Source organism: Microplitis demolitor, chromosome 10 (assembly GCF_026212275.2).
Source record: "Microplitis demolitor isolate Queensland-Clemson2020A chromosome 10, iyMicDemo2.1a, whole genome shotgun sequence".
NCBI classification, from domain to species: domain Eukaryota; kingdom Metazoa; phylum Arthropoda; class Insecta; order Hymenoptera; family Braconidae; genus Microplitis; species Microplitis demolitor.
The window spans coordinates 11,602,693-11,626,627 of NC_068554.1; the positions used below are offsets into that span (position 1 = coordinate 11,602,693).

At 29.8% G+C, this 23,935-nt stretch overlaps 1 protein-coding gene across 1 annotated transcript; it reads right to left on the reverse strand.

Moving 5' to 3' along the window:
- Window positions 1-471: 471 nt before the first annotated feature.
- Window positions 472-8,184, reverse strand: LOC103579330 (U5 small nuclear ribonucleoprotein 200 kDa helicase). The gene is made up of 3 exons (XM_008560688.2): window positions 8,078-8,184; window positions 7,682-7,845; window positions 472-6,857 (listed from the first exon to the last, which is right to left on the reverse strand). Exons 1-3 carry the CDS (start codon window positions 8,120-8,122, stop codon window positions 659-661), a joined length of 6,408 nt encoding a protein of 2,135 aa, XP_008558910.1. The 5' UTR covers window positions 8,123-8,184; the 3' UTR covers window positions 472-658.
- Window positions 8,185-23,935: the final 15,751 nt, after the last annotated feature.

Genomic DNA, 23,935 nt, shown 5'->3' on the forward strand with positions numbered 1-23,935 from the left:
CGATTCATTAGTTCAAAAGTTACAAAGAGTTTACACACACACACACACACACACACACACACACACACACACACACACACACACACACACACACACTCGGACATCATTCTGAAAATAGTCAGAATAGCTTCCTAGGACCTCAAAACGTCGACATCTGATGAAAACTCGATTTTCGAAAATCGGGGTGAAAACAATAACTTCCCGAAATTTTTGAAAATCGTCGATTTTCTTAGCGGGAAGTTAAAAAATCATATTAATGTTTACGCATGAACATTTCTTAAAATTACAGCGTGAAAATTCGTCTTTTTGAATATCTTTTGTAAAGTAATAATTAAATTTATTGTATGATATAATAACGTACAAACATACTAATCGGGGTTATAAAAGAACTAGTTTATATCGATTTTATGACTTTTTTTTCAAATGCAAGTTCTAAACAAATTTTTTCAATTAAATGTCTAACCATTGATGTATATTATAGTACACTACATACAAAACCTTACATCACTCATCTATAGAAAGTAAATGTATGTAATGTCTGTAAGATTCTTTATTGTACCATGAAATATAATTAAAATAGTTTTACAAAAATTACTAATACAGAATATTTTCTTTTAATATTTTACAAACCTTAATAATTAATTTATTATTATTACAATTATTCTGAGTCAGAATGGGAACTACCACCTGATTCGTATTCTCCAACGTTGAGTGTAAATTTATATTCTTGATCGCAACCGAGATAGGCATCACTCATAAAATACAGAGTATAAGAGTGTTGTCCAGCTGCAGGCGCAACAAAATCTAATTTAACTTTAGCTTTTTGTTGCAATGTTAGTCTCTTAATAGACAGCAATGAATTTGTTTTAGGATCACCAATAACGACCCACCAGCCTTCTTCGCGTTTCTGAGGGAAGAAAGGTGCAACAACAGGTCCACTGACTTCATCTTCACGGTCTAATTGAACAACAATATTGACTGTACCACCACTATGAATTTTATCCTTGTCCTCGATGTCATATGACATCTCGATATTGGGATAACGATTGCAAAATTTAGCAATGTCCATCATTTGAGTATCAGTCATCTGTAATAATCTATTCCTATCATCATCATCTAGCTCCATTACATCAAACACCGTCTCAATCTTCTTCTCCATACACCTCTTAACTGTTTCAGCAGTGAAATGCGGCAATTGTTTGAGAGTCGAATCCTTTGACCACATTGCTTGAGTTACCATTTGTGCAAGCTCCATAGCAGCAACAGCCGGCGCTAACCATCCCGAAGAACTTAGAACATCTACACACGCTTGTATTAATCGTATTGCTTTGCTTAAAACATATTCTGTATCTTTTTGTAGTTCTGGACCTAACTGAATACGTGATAGATGAGCTTGCAAAAGTAATTGAGCCTTAACATGTGGATCAGCCATTCTTGTGGCTTGAGGTGCATGCGGTAACCGTTGGGCTAAACTTCTTAATAAATTTTCTTCATGTTGTCTTACAGGAACGGATTGATACTCAGCGGCCGAGGATATTATTTCAAGCAAACCCCGAATTTTAGTTTTACTATTAAGTGAATGGCTAAATAATTCAATTGTCGCATAATTAATATAATAATAAGCAGCAATCATTCCTAAATTAAGAGGTAATGTATCCATTTCATCTTCAACTGCAACACACTTAGCTTGCTCAAGATCAGTCAAAGTCTGTTCAACTAATTCTGACAAATAATCTGATAAGTGACGATGCGTTACGCCTTGTAGTGCATAATAATTGGGGTTCTGTGTTAAACGCCGATAAAGAAATGTCCATGTTAAATAATCAACGGCGTCTTGTTTATTTTCAATCGTCTTCGTAACAATTTCTGCATTAAAATGATCATGAAGACCATGATTAAGGTGACTTTCAACAGGTAGTGGTTCGTTTAGAAATTTCTTAAAAAAATCTTTCTTTGAATTCTGACATAATAACACACATTTTGCATCATCATCTTCCAACGGTCTATTAGCACGTGCAACCATTTGTAGTATATCAGTAATAGGATAATCTTCATAAGCATGCGTCTTACCATTATAAGACTGTGTGTCCATGACAACTACCAAATGAGAACTTATAGATAAACCCCAGCATAAATCACGTGTAACAACAGCCACTTGAATCGCTCCACTATCAAATAACTGTTCAACTAGATGACGATCATCGGGAGATAGTCCTTCGTGTAAGTAAGCAACACCTTGTGACAATGTCTCTCTTAATGTCTTATCACTCATCCTATCTAAGAATGGTTTAATGTCTGACTCTTCAGCATGAAAGAATTTGGATGATTGACCTTCGGCTGCGGCGAATGTAAGAATGTCAATAGCTGTTAATCTTGCTTGTCGTCGTGTTGGAACAAATATGATGATCGGTTTGTGTGGTGCGTGTCGTAAAATGGCGTTGTATACAGGTTTTGCCATAGCGGCTAATCTTGATGCATTGTGAGTGATATTTATACCTTGCACATGAAGTTCCAATGGTATTGGCCGCACTGACGGATGAAAATTAAATGTCGCAGCAGCGGGTGCACCAAGCCACTGTGCAGCATCTTTAGCATCTGCCAGTGATGCTGACAGAGCAACTATACGCGTTGGTTTTTCCAATTGTGATGATATGTAACGTGCACGTGAACAAGCTACTTCAAGTACTGGACCCTCTTCACCACCAATTAGCTGCAACTCATCAACAATAAAAAGTTGAATATTTTGAACATTTTTGCGTTGTTTCCAACGACGTGATAGTACATCCCACTTATCAGCAGTTGTGATTATTATCTGTCCTTTAGCAAGCAGTTTTAAATCTGTACCAGTCTCGCCAGTTAACAGGACTACTTTTCTATTAAGTTGATGATTAAATTTTACAATCCAATCTGCATATACTAATTCAGCAAGTGGTTCTTTTGTCACCATATAAACACAACGTCCATCAGGATTTTGCGTTAACAAACGTAAAATAGCAAACTCAGCAATTGTAGTTTTACCTGAACCCGTCGGTGCACCAATAAAAACGTTATCATTAGAATTATAAACTGCATTAAATACTTGAGTTTGTATCGGATTGAATTGAACAAATTTACCCACATACAGGGCTTCAAATTTAGGGTTACGCAACGCTGTTATCGGCAATGGTTGTAAGTCAAGTAATTCCGTAGGTGGCAAATTTTTTTCTGGTAGTATTAAATGACGGAAACTCACTGGTAATTGTGACTCGGCACCAATCCAACGATCTGATACGACACGTAAAAAGTATTGCGGTGGTAATGGTTCAAAAACCGGTACAAAAAATTTAATAAGATGATCATCAGCTGCGTATTTAGATTTTAATAGAAAATACTCATGATGTAAAATAACTTCTGAATCAACATCTTCAACAAGAATCCAAAATGCTTCTGATGCACCGTGAACTTTTTCATCCCACTGAAAATCTGGTGTGATTGTCAACTCAATACGCAAAGTCGAACGTGTAATAGGTTGAATGTGTGTTGCTAATTCGAGTTTAGGAAATTGACGTATATACTTGTGAATAGTTTTACCGAGTTTTGGTACACGAATCAACTCGCCAATTTCATTTGGCCCTAAATCGTACAATCGTTCCCATGGGAAACTTTTTTTTTCAATTTTTTTGACTATCTCTTCGGGCATTTTACGAAATTGCCGTAACGGTGACATCGACTGCCAAATTCTGCGATCAATCATTTTACATAAAGCTAAACACTTATCTGCCAGCTGTGCCCATCCACGAAATAAGACAATTTCAAAAATAGCTCTCATCAAACGTGATGCTGACTGTGTAACGAAAACCATATCTGACATAAGAGCAAATCCCTCAAGTTTCAATTGAGAAATATAAGCTTGCAGTAATACATTAACTTTAGCACTTGGTTCTTCAATACTTTCTTTAATTGGTATTGGAACTCTTTCCATCAATTTTTGCAACTCTAATTTTTCTTCTTCTCTTACATTGAGATTTTTAAATTCACTTGACAGTGAAAATACTCTAAATAATTCAATTTCACAGAGTGTTTTCTTCAATAATTGATTGTATGTCAACATTGTTTCATGAGTACAGTAATAATGAGAAGCGATTCTACCAAGTTCAGTTGACTGAAAGTTACCAGATTTCCGATCGTATTTTATTAAACCGCTACGATCGAGAGATAATGCAGCTGAATGAACGAGATCCGCACGATGTAATTCAAGAAGTGGATCGTCTTTTAATTTATCATGACTGATACCGTATAAATTCGGACAACGTAACATTCTGATGTACAAGTATGTGTATCCAAGCCAACTAACAGCGTCACGAATATTTTGAATTGTACCTAAGACAATCTCAGCATTCAACATATCTGGCATTTTAGATATGAGTTGTGATTCAATCGGTAATTGTTGATTCAAAAGCGAAAGATAGTACTGCAATTCGCTATGATTAGTAATGAGGATTCCCTCACCTTTAGTGTCATACTGAGGTCGACCGGCACGACCCAACATCTGTAATACATCAAGAGCTCCTAATTCCACCCAACGTCCTTTTTCGGGGTTATATATCTGTGTACCTTTAATAATAACGGTATGGGCTGGAAGGTTAACACCCCAAGCCAGTGTAGCAGTGGAAACGAGCACCTGAATATGTCGATCAGCAAATAAATCTTCAACGAGAGTACGATCGACTCTAGTCATTCCAGCATGATGGATAGCGAATCCATATGGTAATAAATCTTTTAATTCTTGATTTTTGACTTGTTCTGCCTCAGTGCGTAGTACTTCCATCGAAGCTGAACCTTCTTTAAGGAACTGTCCTAATGTATCTTTCTCCAGACACATATCTCTGATTGCTCGAGCTGTTTTACCAGTTTCTTTACGTGAATGTACAAAAATCAATACTTGATTTCTTCCTGCATGGTCCATTGTCTTCTCATAAACGATTTCATTCATCACTTGAAAACGTTTTAACGCTTTTTTTTCTGTAACACCAATGTATTGCTGCTCCAAAGCAACTGGTCGAAAACTGTTGTCAAAATAAAATAAGCCTGTTTTAGTTTTGATACGTAAAAATTGTGCTACATCTTGATAATTGGGTAAAGTTGCAGAGAGACCTACTAGACGAACGTCTTCCTGTGTTGTCTCGATATTTCTAATTGTCCGTGCAACAAGTGACTCAAGTACAGGTCCACGTTCATCATGTAGCAAATGTATTTCATCGATAATAACCAGTCTTACAAGTGATGTAAATGTTTTTTCACCACCTTTGCGTGTAATAATATCCCATTTTTCTGGCGTACAAACGATAACTTGGGTCGCAGCTATTTGTTCACGAGTCAACTGATGATCACCAGTCAACTCAGATACAGTAAGATTATAACTTGCTAATCGTTTACCGAAATTACCTACCATTTCCTGTACAAGTGAACGCATAGGTGCTACGTAGATAATTTTAAATTGATCTGCTTCGATAGAACCATCTGAGTTAATATGTTTGCCAATTTCTCGCATCATACATAAAAGTGCAACGTTTGTTTTACCAGCACCTGTTGGTGCACAGAGCAACAAATTTTCATCACTTTCCAATGCCGTGTGATACAAACGACTTTGAATTCTATTCAATGTTTTGAATCCTTCAAAAGCTGGTTGTACATACTTGGGCAATTGATCAATTGGCTGTAACTTTTCATTATCGTCAAATGGTTTTGGTTTCAATGCAGGCACATGAACTTCCTCATATCCTTTACGCTGTTTTCGAAAACTTCCATCCGGCAATTGGCAACGCTTGTTTGCCATAAAATGAGAACCCTGAGCGAACGCTAAATCTTCTAGATCAATTGTATTTCTCGTTCCCTGTATTTGACCACCCGGACCACCAGTGTCTTCATTCTCTTCACGTCTTTTTCGTTGTGCTCGTGCTTCCATAGTTTCATCACCATCGTCATCTCCTTTACCAGTATCTAACTGCCGTAAAATTTTTGCTAATGTAGGGTCATCATTCATCTTATTGCGTATTTTTTGTCGTTCAGACTCCGATTGCGATGAAGCCAACATCGTACAGTAAGCAATCATGTAACGATATTTTTTTAATTGTTTGATAAAATCAAAACAATCATAACCAAGAAGAAGCACGAGTTGATTCTCACAGTCACGTTCATCGACAGCGTCACGTAATACAGCTAAAACTTCAGCAGCGCGTGCTTGTGATACCATAGCATCATCGTAAATTCTACTAAGTCGTCGTTGAAGCCAATAAGCATCGATATCAAGCGGATGTAATGTTTTTTCTTTCTTAGTTTCTTCTGTTCCTCCGAGATTTTCAGCATGAATAGCACGATTGTCATTAGCTTCTTCTCCTTCATCACCATCATCATCAATTTCTCTTACTTCTCCATGTATATCTTCATCGTCCTCTTCACTGCTTTCTTCAAACTGTACATTAATACCATAAGTTTCATCAATGTTTTCTTCATTAGTAACTGGTTTATCTTCATTACCAAAATCTGTTATTTTTTTGCCTAAATTAACCAGGAGAGCAAAACGTTCTTCAGGCAATGTGCCACCTAAAAGTAACTCCGTTTCACGTTTTTTTTCTTTTTCCTTCAAGCGATCATTCTTCAATACCGCAAGAACTTCATCAGCAGCACCGCAAAGAATGTCACGTGGCTGATCACCAATTGCTTCTTGAATAAAACTCAACAATACTTCGTATGTTTGTCGCGTCTCTTGTGTTTTTGGTCTATAAACAATAGCGACTATTTCATCAACACTTTCAGAAAGTAACGTTGCACCTTTCATTCGGGTAAAATCATACTGTGCTTCATCACGCTTTTGACGTCTGAAAAAAACAATAATACTATTAATTAATTCAACTGCTAAGGGGTTAAGTAAACTGACATTTTTACTTTGAATCAAATATAGTAGACTAGCTTATGTCTTAAGATTAAATAGACTATATTGAAATGTATATTTTTTTTCATAACAAAAAAAAAAATAATAATAAAATGAATTCTATTCACTTATAATGAACATTACTAACACTTTGATTAGACGTAAGGTCTTTTCCTTCTTTTAAATAGAAGTATGGCAAAAAAAAAATAATTAACTAGCTTGTATTTATTGAAATTGAAGTCATCAGCTTCTAAATGCTAAGTAGTTTATTGAATAAATGTGTTAACAAAGTTGACAGCAGTATCAATATGCTAACAGATCAAGTGAATCAGTCACATTAATTGTTACTTATGCAAATAAATAAAAAATTTAATTCTTAATATAATATGAAAGTGAATTTCACAACAGTTTATAAAATAAATATTATTGAAGTTTGATATTATCTACTTTTAGAAAAACATCTCAATCCTTTATTCTATAAATTAGTTCACTTCACATCTCAGGCAGTGATATGGTCTACTTAAAACATCTCTATTTAAAGCCAATTAGTCCATTTCTCCTTAGTTATATCCTTGCTCAACTTCGACTTTACTTATTAGCAACTTTATTGAATAACATTCAATTTTATATTACTGAATAGGATGGCAACCAAGTAAAGATATAACTTAGTAGTCAAAGCTGAGTAAAGATCTCACTGAGTAGAAATATGAGTACTCGAAAGTTCTGTAAGTACTATCAATGAATGAAACTTAAGTAAAATTAATAACTGACTTGGCTTTACGTTCTTCGACTTTGCTCGGCTTACTTCTCTGTGCCCTGTCTCCCATTCGCGTTCCATCCAGTTTGCCCACAAGGGACATGACTTCACCGGTTGCTTCATCACGACTTCGTCTTTCGATTAATCTTACGTCAGCTTGTAATACAAGATTTGAATTCTGAAATTAAAAAAAAATAATACAATATATTTATAAATATTATATGTGAATTAGTTTAGTTTAGTCGAATTACGTTAGTAAACACTAACGTAATAAACATAACCCCAACCAATGTACAATTTAGAATAAAAACTGCTCATATACAACAAAACTTTGAAAAAAGTTTTATAGTTTTAAAGCAAATGAATTAACTTTAGGTCTTCATATAATATTATTGTATATTAAAACTTACGGCTTTATACTCGTATTGCAATTGACGTGCCGCTGCATCAGCCATGTTTACAGAATCTAAACGAATCACTAACGTATGTGTAGTGTTGTAACATCGAATTCGATTAATCGAACGATCGATTTTTTTATTTCAATTGTCGATATTTTTCAATCGATTGTAAAAGTTATACAAAAACAATTTTTTAACATCAATTTTTTCAAAAATAACTTTCACTTAAATTTGTTATGAAAATATTAATGTTTTATTTCAATTTCAGAAATATTATTCTTCGTTTAAAAAAAATATAGTAGATATAAATGTCCTTCGTCATTTATAGACTGTTCCAACTTCCAACCCCTATAAATATTATATTTATTTATTTATTTTGTCTTTAATTAAGGCTGGGTCGTACTAACCGAATTTTCGAATTTTACTTTTCTAATTACATTTTTAATAATTACGTCACTCGAATGATGAAAACTTTTCGAAAAAGTTTGTCTTATACATTTTTTCGGAAGCTATAAAAATTTCTGTAATAACAATTAATTTATTAATTAAAAGAAAAGTAAAATTCAAAAATTCGTTTAGTACGGCCCAGCCTTAATATCCATGATTGTTACAATCGATTTTTAACGAGTCGATTGTACAACTTAAACGTTGCTCTTCAATAATCGATTATTTTATAAAAAAAATTTCTACCAGGGAATACAAGTATTACATGAAAAAAGTAAAAGGATATGAAATTTTAGGTTGTGTAGTGTATCATTTGAAAATAAAATTTCACCTGGAATATTTAGTTATAAATATTATTTCATTAATTATTAATTACTTTTTAACTATTTTTCATTGTAATATTCAACTTGAAATTTAAATTTTAAAATCAATTTTCATAATCGACTGTTGAGTTGACGATTGTACAACCACCCTAATAGCACAGTTTGCTAAAGTTTCGTTGAATTTTTCGTGAAATTTCCATCAACTTCGGGCTCTTCCATTTTTTACGACAATTTGTAAGTAGCTTGCTATTGAATTTGACGTAAATTTAATACCCGAATTACAATGCGAATTCACTTCAAAAGTTGACTAGAAAAAAGTTGTCGTTAATTTTCAGACAAATTTTACTCCAATTTATCGTTAATTTGACTTGAAAATTTGTTAAGTATATTTTTACTCTCAAATTGTAGATAATTTTATGCATACATTTGTTTGCCTTCTGAAATGGTAAGAATGAACATTACCGACTTTTTTTCGCAAAAATTTACCTTTAAATTTAAAAAAATTAACCGCAAATTTTTATTTTCAACTTTTGCTGTAAAATTGTCAGCAAATTCGGACAACAGATTTCAGGTAATTTCAACATCAACTTATTGTCAATTTCAAGTTAAAGTAGCTATTAGGATAAATTGACTGTAACTTGAATTTAATTTGACTATAAGTGTTACTAGACATGCGGAATGACCGTCATTTTTATTTTTGGTCAGGACACGGTCATAAGACCGTCACATAATTTTAAAAAATAAAATTCTGCGATACTAGAATGACCGTCACGTTTCAAACGGTCACAAATTTCGTCATTTGCATCTACCCTGATAGCCAAGTTGGCGAGAAACTGACGAGAAACTTGCAGCCGCAACTGGAACCAAGTTGATCGCCAACAGTTGGTACCTCCAATAGTTGATGGACATTTTCTGAGAAAGTTGGTGGCAAAAGTTGTAAATCCAAAAAGTTGACGATCACTTTCTGAGAAAGTTGGCGGTAACTTGTAGCCAAAAGTTGCAAAAGCTGAAGTTGTCGATAACTTGTCGTCAAGTTGGTTGGAAACTAATGAATGACCAACTTTTTCTCGATCAACTCGTGTTATCAGGGTATGGCTCCTTGAAGTTGGCCCCTTTCAAATTTTTTTTTACACTTTTTTAGAATTTGATTATTATAAATCGTTTGTCCGTCGTTTGTCTTTGAATGTTCGTCATTAATAATTGTTTGTCCTAATTTTGTTTATTTATAAAAAATTAAATAAAAATTGATTGTTTAGTTAGCCCCCCCTATGCAAATTATAATTTTATTCTATCATATTTGGTCTATAATTATCTATAAACGTTTGTTCGATCATTAATTGCGTTTGTCCTATTATGAAAAACAATTTTTAACTATTATTTAGTCATTTTCATTTCTAAATTTTTCAATTAACAAAGGTATATACTGCGCATGCGCACGTTATATTTTCATCAAACCGAATTTTCTCATCTGCTGATCGTCGCTCTCATAGAAATTTGTTTGCTTGCTTACCAAATTTTCGGAGTACGTGATTGACAGAATAATCCATGGTTATTGTTGACAATAATTTCTACAATATTTTATGAAAAATTTAAATAATATTGTGCGAAACATTTTCAGTTATTTCTTGGAAGGTAAATAGAAATCTGATAAAATTATTATAATTACTGGCACTACAATAAAAAATGTAATATTTATTTTTGTTTCTAGGCAATGGAGTATATTTTATCAAACTCCATTTTAGTAAAAATATTTTGTGATTTAATTCAGTATGGATCATACGTGATAAGAATGGAGTGTATTTGTTGTTACTTTCTGACAATGTATTTCCCAAATTTTTTACTCAAGATTCCGTGGTCATCTTTAATTCACTGTAAGTTAAAAAAAATTTTACTATTTGTTTCCAATTAAATAACGAATTTTCATCTTCAACGCTTTTATCAAGCACGTCTGTATATAACCTGTCTAGTACTTTCATTACACATTATGGATGATACTAATGAGACATACGGAAAATTTGTATTTTTTGATAAATCAATTATTAGAATAAGTATTTGTATTGAATTGTAGTGGTTTCAAAAAAGACTCATAAATAAGACTGTTCAAAACCGTAACCCACTTATTTTTAATTGATTTTATTAAATAATGGGCCGACAGATAAAATCACCGAAATGAGATGTTGGCCATTATTAATGTGAGATTAAAAGACTTGTCGATTTATTAAGTTCAATTTTTATTACAATTAGAATTTTCGTTTTAATTAAAGTAGAGTAGAGCTATTATTATTATATAATAAATTAAAAATTGTCTTGGACAGATTGGAGTAATAATTTAATTGTATACTTAGAATAAAGACATTTTTAGCATAACTATACAGTGCTCCTTATGCATAACTAAAAACTAAAATAAATAATTAAAACATTATGATTGTGAAAATTTAAGAGACATCTATTTGTTTACTTATTTTTTTTTTTTTAGTGAATACTTTTAGTGCTAAAACCATGCAAAAAGCAGATGAAATAAGAGCTCTGTTAAAAAGCTAGTATACAGCTTGAAATATTTATCAAGCTGAATAGATGAGCAGGCGTATGACACCGGTATAGATACGATCGATTCGCGCCGCCACGTTTCGCATATATATATATGTGTTTGAACGTGTACTTGGCGCGAGACACGACCTTATATCCGGATCTTCCAAAGCTTTAATGAACTTATTTGAACATTAGTCAAGTAAATGTGCAGTTGTATCTTTTTTATTCATGAGTGCGTAAAATTTTTTTTTTTATTCAATGATGATCCATTACTTTTTAATCAGTATTGACTCACATAACAATAAATTCAATCAATTTTTTTTTATTTCATACATTCATTTTATATACTCATTAAATTTATATTTATAAATATTTTTTTGTATTACAGGTTATTAAATTTTCGACATAAGACATTTACATTTAATATAATGAATACTACGAGTGTATTTCTGTGCCGATTTAACTTAAGAATGAAAATATCCAATTTGATTATTTATAAAAATAATTATTTCGTTTTATATATTTGTATGGTAAGTTTTATTACTGTTAAAATTTTATTGATATAAAATAAAAGATTGTAAATTAATCATAAGTCGATAAATTCATTTTCTATCGGAATTCTGTGTTTTACCAATTATTTATTGATGTCAATTTAAAATGTTAAAGTATAAATAATTTATAAATGATGTAAATCGTATAAAATATTAAATTGAAAAGTTTTTTAGTTTTTTTATTTACGATTTTGCTAGTATTTTTTAATAGACATACGTGTATATTTATACATATATACGTTTTTGTGTTAGATTGTATCAGTATTTCCAAACAAATGACGAACGACAATCATTACATTGTTATACGCTATGGTATCAGTTATCTTTAGCTTTAACCAACGTGTTCAATAATGAAAAATTAATAATTTTATAATTTATATCTAAACAAATAATTCTTTTTCCAACTTAAATGCGTTATTTCTTCTAATAAATACATTATTTATTTATATTTTAAATAGTTGATTTAAAAACTATTGCTTGTTATAAATAAGCTGTATAATCATTAATAAGTAAGTCATCTCAACCACACAAAAACTATCAAAAATTACTTATTTAATTATTAATACTTTTTTTCTTTTTTTTTTTTTTTTTTTAGAATATACTCAGCAGCAAATTTTAATAATGCCAGCGGTATCAGCAGTACCTGTCACTTTAGCAGTTCGTGTATTGAAAAAATACATAACACACTTTACTACAGACAAATTACCACAGCATTCCTCACCTGTATGGAAAAGCATTGCCAATGACATCGAAATCCAAGGATTGTGGACTGTTGATGCTGTACGAATTAATGTACGACAAGATCGAAGAAAAATTTTAACTCTCGCTCGAGAAGAATGCGGAATTTTCATCCATAATAAAGAAGGAATTTCTCATAAGCTGAATGATTCAACTCATGATCATGATGACGTTGACACCACGTATGATTTAGATGATAATGAAAAGGATGAAGATGGTGATATCAAGGATTTTGATTCTAACGAGTGTGACGATGATGATGAGCGTGAAAATTTCGATGTATTAATCACAAGAGAGCAATGGAATGAAATGAAACGTGATGAACCACTTATTTGTAATGGACGGAGATATCCTGGATTTAAACCTGGTGTATGGACCAATATTGTTTCATTTGCTTTTTGGGAGCAGTATCGCCTCAAATGTGCGTTTGTTTTTAAACGGGGTAAAATCCATGAAAGTGGTAGTAATTATGCAGTCATGACTGGACGTTGTAGAGATCGCACTTGTCGAAATCCTCTTTTCGGAATAATTAAAAATCCTCCTGGAGATGAAGGTCCTGTCTTCATAACCATGAAGTGTCGAGATACAAGATTTTCAAAGCACGCTGATGTCAAACGTCCTCTTAATGGTAAGAAACGGAATGGTGTTCAAGAAAGATTACTGCGCACAGGTGTATTGGCTTGGCGAAAAGAAGAAGCCGAAAAAATTTTGAAACCAGGAGATACCGGATCACCGTTTTTATATGATTCGAGTACTCTACATCAAGCCAAAAAAGAAGCTTCGGACAAAGAACTTGGGATAAAACCTGATGATCGAAGAGATGTTATATTAACTATACGCAAGATGAACGAAGATCCATGCTTTGCGAATTCTATTTTAGCAATTGGTGATACCCCATTCTACTTATTTTATGCAACTCCAACTCAGTTCCACACTTATGCAGAATATCTGCGCATTTACCGGAAATATTCATCAATATGCATAGATGCGACTGGTGGTTTAGTGAAAAAATTGACTGACTCTCGAGATAAAAAAACTGGTTATATATTTTTGTATCAAGTCGTGATTAACTTTAAAGGCACTTCCATCTCAGTTTATCAGATGTTATCAGAAACCCATGATGCCAAGTTTATTTCTTTTTGGCTTTCAAGGTGGGTCCAGAAAGTTAATCCACCACGCGAAGCAGTCTCTGATGGATCTAAAGCACTTTTAAATGCAATGTCAGATTCATTCAATGGTAAATCTCTGAAGGAATATATTAATTTCTGTTTTGAAAATCTGATAGGTAATACAAATTTAGAACCGCGCACTTTCATACGCTTGGACACAGCACACTTTATTCATTCTGTCAGCAGATGGGAATGTTTTCAATCAGTGCTTCATAAAATTGTAAAATCTTTTTATCTCTATTGTACAGCACTTATGATTGATTGTAAACGATTATCTCAACTGGAAGGAATTTTTATCTTGACATTAATCGTATCTGGTACTGAGTTTGAAGATTCAATTATTTCTGTGTCTGATGACTGTATAATTACTCCAGTAGAAGCTAGAAATCAATTAGAAAAGTTCATTTCAATTTGCAATCCTGACTTGACAGTTATTGATTCTATTGAAATTGACACAGAAAAAACTATGATTTTCGATCAATCATCGTGTGGTGTCGATAAGAATGGATGGTCTTTAGCTCTTTTAGTATGGATTGATAATCTCTGTAAAAAAGCTAATACTATAATCTTCACTGGAAGCAAGCTTAACAGTTTTTATATGCCTAAACTATATGTTAGACTTGTTGAAATAATCAAAGAGTTTCCACTTTGGACAAATGTGTGCACACCTGATACGATGCCACGAGCAACGTCTAGTTATATAGAGGCTGATTTCAAAGATTTAAAAATGAATTTGAAAAAAAAAGTAAAATTACCTACAACAGAAATCAAATTTCTGAAATTACATATTGTTGATCTTTTAGGTGGTGTAAATATATTTCGTTCAAAATTGACAAAGTTCGTGGTCGATAATTGTTCTGAAGAAGAATTAAACAAACCAAAAGATGAAAATTTGTTTGAAAATTGGAAGGGGTTGGGAAAGGATGGAAATTCAAACGATTACGACTGGATAGATGATTACGTGAACTCATCAATGGATAAAGATGATCAAAATGATTCTTTAAGCCCGTTGAAAGACAAAGATGGCTTAAATTATTCTGTAAATCTATCAGAGAGTCATATTGATCACAATTATAGTGCAAACTATTTGGAGGAAAAAAATGATGCAAACAAAATTATTAATATTAGTTCCACTATAACAGAAAATGATAACAGTCTAACTGCAATATCATCAAGGAATCGTCACGATGAAGATATTATCGCTGCCGCTCATACTGGAGATGATAATAATACTTTAATTACATTATTATCAAAGGATCTTCATGATCAAGATAGTATTATTACCTCCGATGCTGCTAAAGACGTTAATAATAATTTGAATATGTTATTATCAAAGAATCATCATGAGCAAGACATTAGTATTGCTACCACTGATGCTGGGGATCCTAATGATGGTTTAAATATATTATTATCAAAAAGTTATCACCATCGAAATGATGTTATTAAATTGAGAAATCCTAATAATTTATCAAAAGTGATTGAGAATGACAATAAAAAAAATACTCCGGAATTATTAACTATGAAACAACATATCGGGCCTTTATCAGCAGCTGTTGAAGCTATGGTCCAACAAAAATCCATTAATAAAGAAGTTGGTCTATATTTTCAAAATTTCCCTGAAATTAAACTACGAAATAATTTAGTGGACGTGAAAAAAACTAAAATTTTCTTACTAGGTAATGGTAACAAGAGTGGTCCAGTTGTATTTAATGGAAAAAAATGGACAGCACTTAATACTTGTCCTTTTGACACAATAATTCAATTAATATTTGTTGGCGCATTAGATAGTACACGTTTTCATAAATATATCACAAATTTAGATATTCCTGTATTTAAATTTTTGAATGACTTTATGAAAAAAGGACCAACAAAAGAAATTTATCAACAACGCATGTCTATTTTACATCCTATTTATAATGTTTCTATTGTAGATAAAAAACAATTAGAAGAAAAAGACATGATGAAAATTAATGTTTCTCCCACTATTAATTGTTATGATAATATCAGCAAGTTGTGGCAAACTTTACTTAAAAATGCGCCAAGCGTCATCGAAACTTCATTTTGTTCAAATTCTTCGTGTCAAGTACACACTCAAGCTTTTCCAGTTCTTACTGTCAATCATAAAACGATTGATCGTTGTGGATTTATTGCTCTCGAAAAAGCTTTAAGTTTCTACAATAAAATCTTTAATGTTCAGTGTCGGTTTTGTAACAAAGCAAAAGCAACCCGTGTTACTGTTCCTAAAGAGTATTTATTTTTAGAATTAGATATACGTGGCAATATCAATGCATCAAGTGGCAAAAGATGTAAATTAAGTCAATTTCCTACTCATTTAAACTTAAAAATAACAGATAATGGGTCTGAAACTACTCTACGTTACCGGTATACTTATTGCTTTTAACAATATTTAATTTTATGTCTACAATTATGACTAACTTTTGAAATACTGATTGATTTTTAGATTATCTGGAGTAGCAGCGTATCGAACTGGCCATTATTTTGCTTACTGTCGACGATTGTCGGGCAGTTGGCAAATTTACAATGATTCTTCAGCTAAACCAGAATCTGCAGCTCTCAGTACTGAAGTTGAACCCCACGGAGCTTATTATATTTTAGAATAATACAGCAATAATGAAAATACTATTAAATTTACGTCTTGTGAAATTATTATGTTAATTTTATTTTAATGTTACATTTCTTATAAATAATTATATATGAAGAAATCAAAAATATAATATTGAATACAGAATAATAAATGTTATTTCATATCATTTTATATCAATAATAAATAAATAAATTATTTATAGTATAAGCAAACTTCGAATGAAAATTCATTTCACGGACATGTAGCTATAACATGTACATAAAGCTCGAAATAATGTAAATTTTTTATTTCAATTAAAATATTTATAAAGACTATTTACTGAGATATGTACAATGCTACGATAAATATTCTATTAATGTTTTACTCGTATTAATTAATAATTATTCATTTTTATACTATTGACGAACGCTCAAGAATTCTTTATTGCATTGACTACAAATATGATGCCAATTCAATATTTATTTACATGATCCTGAAGTTTAGAGACAATTAACAATTTTCGATTTTTTTTTTTTCAACAATTATATTTGAAGAAAAACCAAATTAAACATATGCACATGTAGAAAATTTTAAAAACTATAGAATTTAAAAAAATCCAAAAATTATTAGACGTCGGCTAATTTCAGTGTCATTAATTTGTTGATAAAAAATTAAGAAAAAAAATGCCATCAATTATGAGATAATTTTAATAACTATATATATATATATATATATATATATATATATATATATATATATATATATATATATATATATATAAATAATACAAAAAAGTATATATACACTATTTATGTACATAAATAAAGATGATGCTAAAAGTAGCTAACATCATGATCAATGTCTATAGACATTGCTTACGGTTTCTAATCAATCTTATATGCATTTAATTCCTATGTTTTTTTAAATAAAAAAAAATAAAAAATTAGAAGAAAAGTATTAAAAAATACTTATGTTCATAAATAAAGTGCTTTTTATTAATATATTTAAATAAAACTGTATAGGTTAAGGTTAAGTTATAAAAATAAAATTGTCCACATGTGTAAAATATATACTGAAATAATTTTTTTTATTTTTACTATTGTTAATAATTAAAGATTAAAACAACCAATTTTGTATTTTAGATAATTTGCAGAATCCTGAATAGAATTATGTGTGAAAATTATTCATGTGAATTAAAAATAATAAATTTAATCATCTCAATAAATAATAACGCAATGTTCCAAAAATCAAATGTATGTAAAATAAATATTCGTATTCCCTATATTGAAGATATTTATATAGCAATACGTTTTTTCAATCAGACACAAAATAATAATTCAATAAAGTGCAAAATAATTTTTTTTTTGAAGATAAATATTTATTTATCAATGATAGTGCTAATAACAATATTTATAATTCCTGTTCCTATTTAATCATACACTCGATAATCAACGAAGTAGAGGTTTTTGAAGGTAGAATGGAATCTAGTGAACAAGAATTTATAGAAGTTTACAACAACATATAATTAATGAAAATTTTTAATTTTCATTCATAACCTGTAATTTTTACTATTATAATATTGTTCAAGATTTCACTCAAGAAAGATGCAACGTCATCAAAACAAGCACTTAGTTTAACATATTTATTATGATTAATTATTAATTAAATTTTATATAGCAACCTCTAAGTAACTCATTTCTTTTTTCACTTATTTTTACAGATTTGTATTTCGTGACACCGAAAATAGCTGACATCTGACGATTAAAAATTTTTATGTAGAAACAATCTGAATATTGTAAAAAATAATTACATCAAAAAATGCACACGAAATTAAAAAAAAAAAAATTTACTCACTTTTTCAAATTTTTATTTCATAAATTTAATTTTTAATTATTTTAATTTATATAAAAAAGTTTCCGAAGGCTTGCTCTCTTCTGTATTGTTTAAAAATAAAAAATTCAAAATTAAAATATATATCAACAATAGCTAAAAAATGCGAAATTATCAAGTCAACAGAAATAAATTCATTTTTAAATTTCACAAAAATTACTTTTATTTTTACAGTCATGAACATGATACCTCATTAATAGATGAATAGACATTAATACATCTTTTTATATATGGACCCTATATCTATTTTAAATAAAGTAGATTTGTATATATAGATATATATATATATATATTTTTTTTTTAAATTAAACGATTCTTGATTCTAGTGAAACTATTTCTTAACTAACCGCAGTAGCTATGAAATTATGACAATAGAGTTCTCTCGACTACGTATATTATTTTAACATATTAACCATATAATTAGACAAATGTCACTTGAATTTAAAAAAAAAATATTAATTTCAATTTTATTTTCATTGCTGATAACATTAATATGTGTGCTAACAAAACTTATTACAAGAATGAAAGAAATAATCTTAACTTGATTAATCGTAATAGATTTGATTGAGAACAACGAAATTTTTTATTTACTTGTAATTCACAGTGAAGAGAAAAAGTATAATAGACACAACATTTCTTCTTAAATAAATCTTTTTTTTTTATTTTAATACTTTTAGCACCACCCTTTAAACCTTGCTTTTGTTTTGCACTGTAATGGGTACATTACCAGATTTGATTATTTCATCAGAAATAAGTTTAGAAAATTGTTTTTCAACTAATGATTCAAATCCCATATCAGATCAAAAATTTTACTCCATCCCTAAAACATTTTCCGATCCATGAAGAATTGTTAATTTTTCATTTAAGCAAAACACTATAAACAGTTTTTCAATCATATTTTATTTCCAGTCGACTCCATTTTATAATAATAATAACAATTAATTGTCACTCGAAAATATTTCAAGTAAATATTACTTAAATGAGAAAAACATGCCACACAGTTTCAAGATGAGAAAATTTTCTTATGAAAATGCAATTATCTAAAAAAAAAAAAAAAAAAAAAAAAAAAAAATCAATTCATTAAAAAAAAAAAAAAAGCATAACTTTGTCGGCCAAATCTATAGCAATAAACTATTAGATTCTTTTTCGATATGTTGATCATCAATGACAACATGAACTTTTTGTTGGGAAAAAATCGAAACAAGAAAGTACCAATTATTCTTACAAATATTTTGAATTACTCATTAAAAAACTGATTACCATATTTCTATGTTAATAGTTATTGTTAACAAATGGCGAATGCTAATTTCATTTGAAAATAAATAAAACAATAAGTAGTAGGTTATTTTTGACTTTCTAATACATAAGTGGGGTTATATTTTTGTAAATTTTATATAAGTATATTTAAATTATATTTATAAATATGGAACGTTGTTATTATTGAAATGATGTTTCAAGATTATACGGCATCACTTGAAAAACTACTTTATACTGTAATTATAGACAATAATTGATAAAAAATATATGAATATGACTTAGTTATAATGAAAAAAAATCATAAAATTATAAACATTAAGGCGTACTTAGATGAAATTGTTTCATTTCCACAACGACAATTCATGCATCTGTGACTTTCATGAGATCTATAAATTATAATTACGGAGAAACTGCGAAATCCGAAAAAATACTTGGAGAAAAATTTTAATTGATGTATCATTTATAAAAAAAGTCTGTAACCCGATTGACACCGCAGGCTGTCCCTGGAATTTTTTGCTTTATCAGATTTGTAGAGTAATATTAATCTTATCGATTTTAATAAGTTCAATAAGCAATTGAAAGGATAATGAGACTAATATTTAGTTATAATTGCGGTATCGGTTCTAGCGATGTTTCCATAATATACTTAATCTTTATAACATAGTTCGGTGTAACACGAAATTAATATTATCACGCTTACCATATGAGACTGTATTAAATCGAGTTGGTGCTGGACCAGGATGTAATTAATTAAATAGGGTAATAATTACGCGTGAACAATACTTCAAAAGACCTTAAATCCTTCTGAGCCTTAGACGGATTAACTTTTTTTGTCATTGCTTATTTTTTTTAAAATTACCCGCCTTCATCATGAAATGCGCGCATGCGCAAGACAAGTGTTCCACACATATGAATATATAACTAATTAAAAACTACAAATTAACATAAAAACAAACAATTTAACAATAGGACAAACACAATTAATGATCGGACAAACGTTTATACATAATTATAGACCAAATATGATAGAATAAAATTATAATTTGCATAGGGGGGGCTAACTAAACAATCAGTTATTATTTAATTTTTTATAAATAAACAAAATTAGGACAAATAATTATTAATGACGAACATTCAAGGACAAACGACGAACAAACGATTTATTACAATCAAAATCCAAAAAAGTGTCAAAAAAAAATTAGAAGGGGGCTGACTTTGCTCAGCTTCAGGGTATATAGACGTTTTTGACAGAATTTTTTAATAAAGCATTTTTTGAGAATTGATGCAAAATTTACGGTCACATTAAGAACCTTCATGAATTTGATCATTTGCATCTATATAGGCTTTTGTGACGAAAATTTTCAATATTAATTTATTCTCAAATAAAAACTATCAAAGAAATCGATCATTGTATTACCGAAATTTACCGAGATATTTAAATTTTAGGTTGTACAGGTAATCATTCTAAAGACGAATAAAAATAATTTTTTCATGAACCATTTTAAAATAACTTTCAACCATTAAATGATGCAATAAATATGAAATGACATAAATCATATTATTATTATCGTCACAAAACTTTTTTTATTTAATAGTTATTATTACATCCTTATTTTTAAGATTTCATATAGCTTCATATTTTAGGTTAATAACAATATCTTTTTTTTAAATAAATAATATTTTGTATCTTGTAGAGAATATTTGTACTCATTTTAATTATTTAAACCATTGCATAAAATATATTTTCATTTAGTTTTTAAGCATTAAATATTAGTATCGATATATTCACTAGATGACAGCATTTCCGCTTGCTTGGTCCGTCATTTAGCAAATGGTCATGTGACGGTCCTGTGACCGTCCGATGACCAAAAAAAATGTCAATGACGGGACCGCTCGCATCTCTATCTATATTCAAAGACATCCTGATAGCCAGACATTGCTCTACAAGTGTTGCAGTGTAACATTTACGGCTAACTTAACGAGAAAGTTTCTGGCAAACCTTGGCTGGATAATACTTTCCTTTAAGTTGGCTTCAGAATATGGCAGTAGCTTGAATGTAACTTGTCAGAAAAACTTGCCGTCACTTTGAAGTGAAACTTTCAATCAACTTAACGTCATTGTCTGACGTTAATACTTGTAGTCAAATTGAATAGAAAGTTGCAGACAATTTACTGTCAACTTAAAGGTAACTGCTTGCTCTCCAACACTTTCCTTTAAGTTACCTTTAAAATACGGCAGTAGCTTGTAATTAACTTATGGTTAGGGTGGCTATCAGGGTATATTTAAATATTAAATAAAGGAAAATTGATTTCTCAAATAAAAATAAAATGTTTTTATCAATTTTTACTTTGATAACGGTTTAAAAAATATTTTAAAAGAGCGTTTTTGTTAAGCATTCTATTTATTTATATTTGATTAGTCATTTATAATTTCTCATGAAGTATTGGTCTGAAATAAATGAAAAAAAAAAAATTCATAAATAAAATGTTATTCATTAAAATAAAAATTTATTCAATATTAAGTAGGTAGTACTTTACACTAACACCGAAATTTAATAAAAAAAATAAAAAATTAATTGCGCTGAAATATCACTCATATATGCAATAACAAATCAAGCACTAAAATCAATGATTGACAAATATTTAAATTTAAATAATATAAATGCAACCAGGTGTAAAAATGAATAATATTCAAAGAAATTAATGTGACTACAAAATTATTAAATAGATTTATTTATTGCTGCTGCTAAATTAAGGAAAATTATAAAAAAACATATTTGACAATACAGAAGGACTTTATTTACAACAATAGATATAACAGTTGTTTATAGTAGTCCTGGCGAAAAAGTCGTCCTTCCACTACATTAGTTAGCACGTATTTCCTATACCCCCACTATCCTTTTTTGAACGACTTTTTCGCCGGATCTACTATATATAATATTAATAATTTTGGCAACATAATTATACTATATATATTTGATAACTTTTCTTAATTCTTGTGGTATTATTTGATATTTTTATTTTAGTTCATCAGAAGCAATTCCACGCAAATTTCACCACTTATAGGAAATTTTTAATTTTAATGATGATATTAATAAGTTCAATTATATTTTTTTCTTTTTGTTTAAAAGTGATATAACATTTTAATGACAGTAATTACGAATGTTTAAAAATTTTATTTTACTTGTTTACCCAAATAAACTTTTTAATTATGAGTGTGAATGTAGCAGACATCAGACGAATTTAAAATTATTAATAAATAGAGTAAAAATTTAAAAAAATGATATTTATAAAAAATGAACTTATTAATTTTTAAATTAAAAAAATGCGCATTTTTTTAAAATTTTATTTCATTAATTATTCACTCCATTTATTAATAATTTTTAATTTGTCTGGTGTCTGCTACATACACACTCATTTTTAATTCTTTCATTTTTAATTCAATAAAAACTTAAAATATTTAATGTAACTGAGTATTGATTATTTATTAAATAAATCGAACTTCTGACGTAAATTTTCTCCCAATAAACCAAATTAAAAATTTATACGCCCTTTTGGCTTTGGATGTAATGATTAAAACTAAAAAAGTGAATAATTTGAATTATAAACCCTTCTTATTTATTTTATTTATTTATTATTTTGGTATTCAAAGTATTTTTTTCGATTTTTAGCTTTACAATAAGTCTACAATATGATTGATAATGAAAAAAAAAAAAAAAAAAAAAACATTTATAGACTCTAGTGGACTTTATGACTAAAAAGCCAAAAGAGCGTATAAAGAAAATATGTCCTTTTGGAATTTTTAACACGACTTATCAGAGTTCATCTACACTAAAATACAAATTGAATAATAATAAGATAAAAAATAACACTTCATAAATTATAAAAAAATTGTTGTTCACATTTAATAATTATTTCAGTTGCACGTACTAAGTAAAGACATACAATTCGATGAAACTTGAAAAAAAAATCAGTCTATCAGTTGACCCTGCGGGCCAGTCCCAAAACTTCACGCTCCTTGAGCTCGAAAAAATCGTTTTGAGTACATTTTTAAGCTCAAGGAGTTCGAAAATACTTTTTATGCTTTTGTTTTCGAAACAAAAAAAAAAAAAAAAACGTTTTTCCCATTTTTTCTCCAATGATACCTCTCGAACGAATCAACCGATTGAGACGGTTAAGGTGACAATCGACGCGTTCTATTGAGTACTAAAGCTGATCAGATTTTGAAATTGATTTATCCCGTTATTTTTGAGAAATTTCAAAAAAACTAAAAAGAAAATTTTTTTTTAATTATTTCGACAACGGTTTCTCTTGAACGAATGAAATGATTTTGATGGTTGAGGTGGCATTCGACGCGACTTATAAAGTTTCAGGAACCAGTTGATT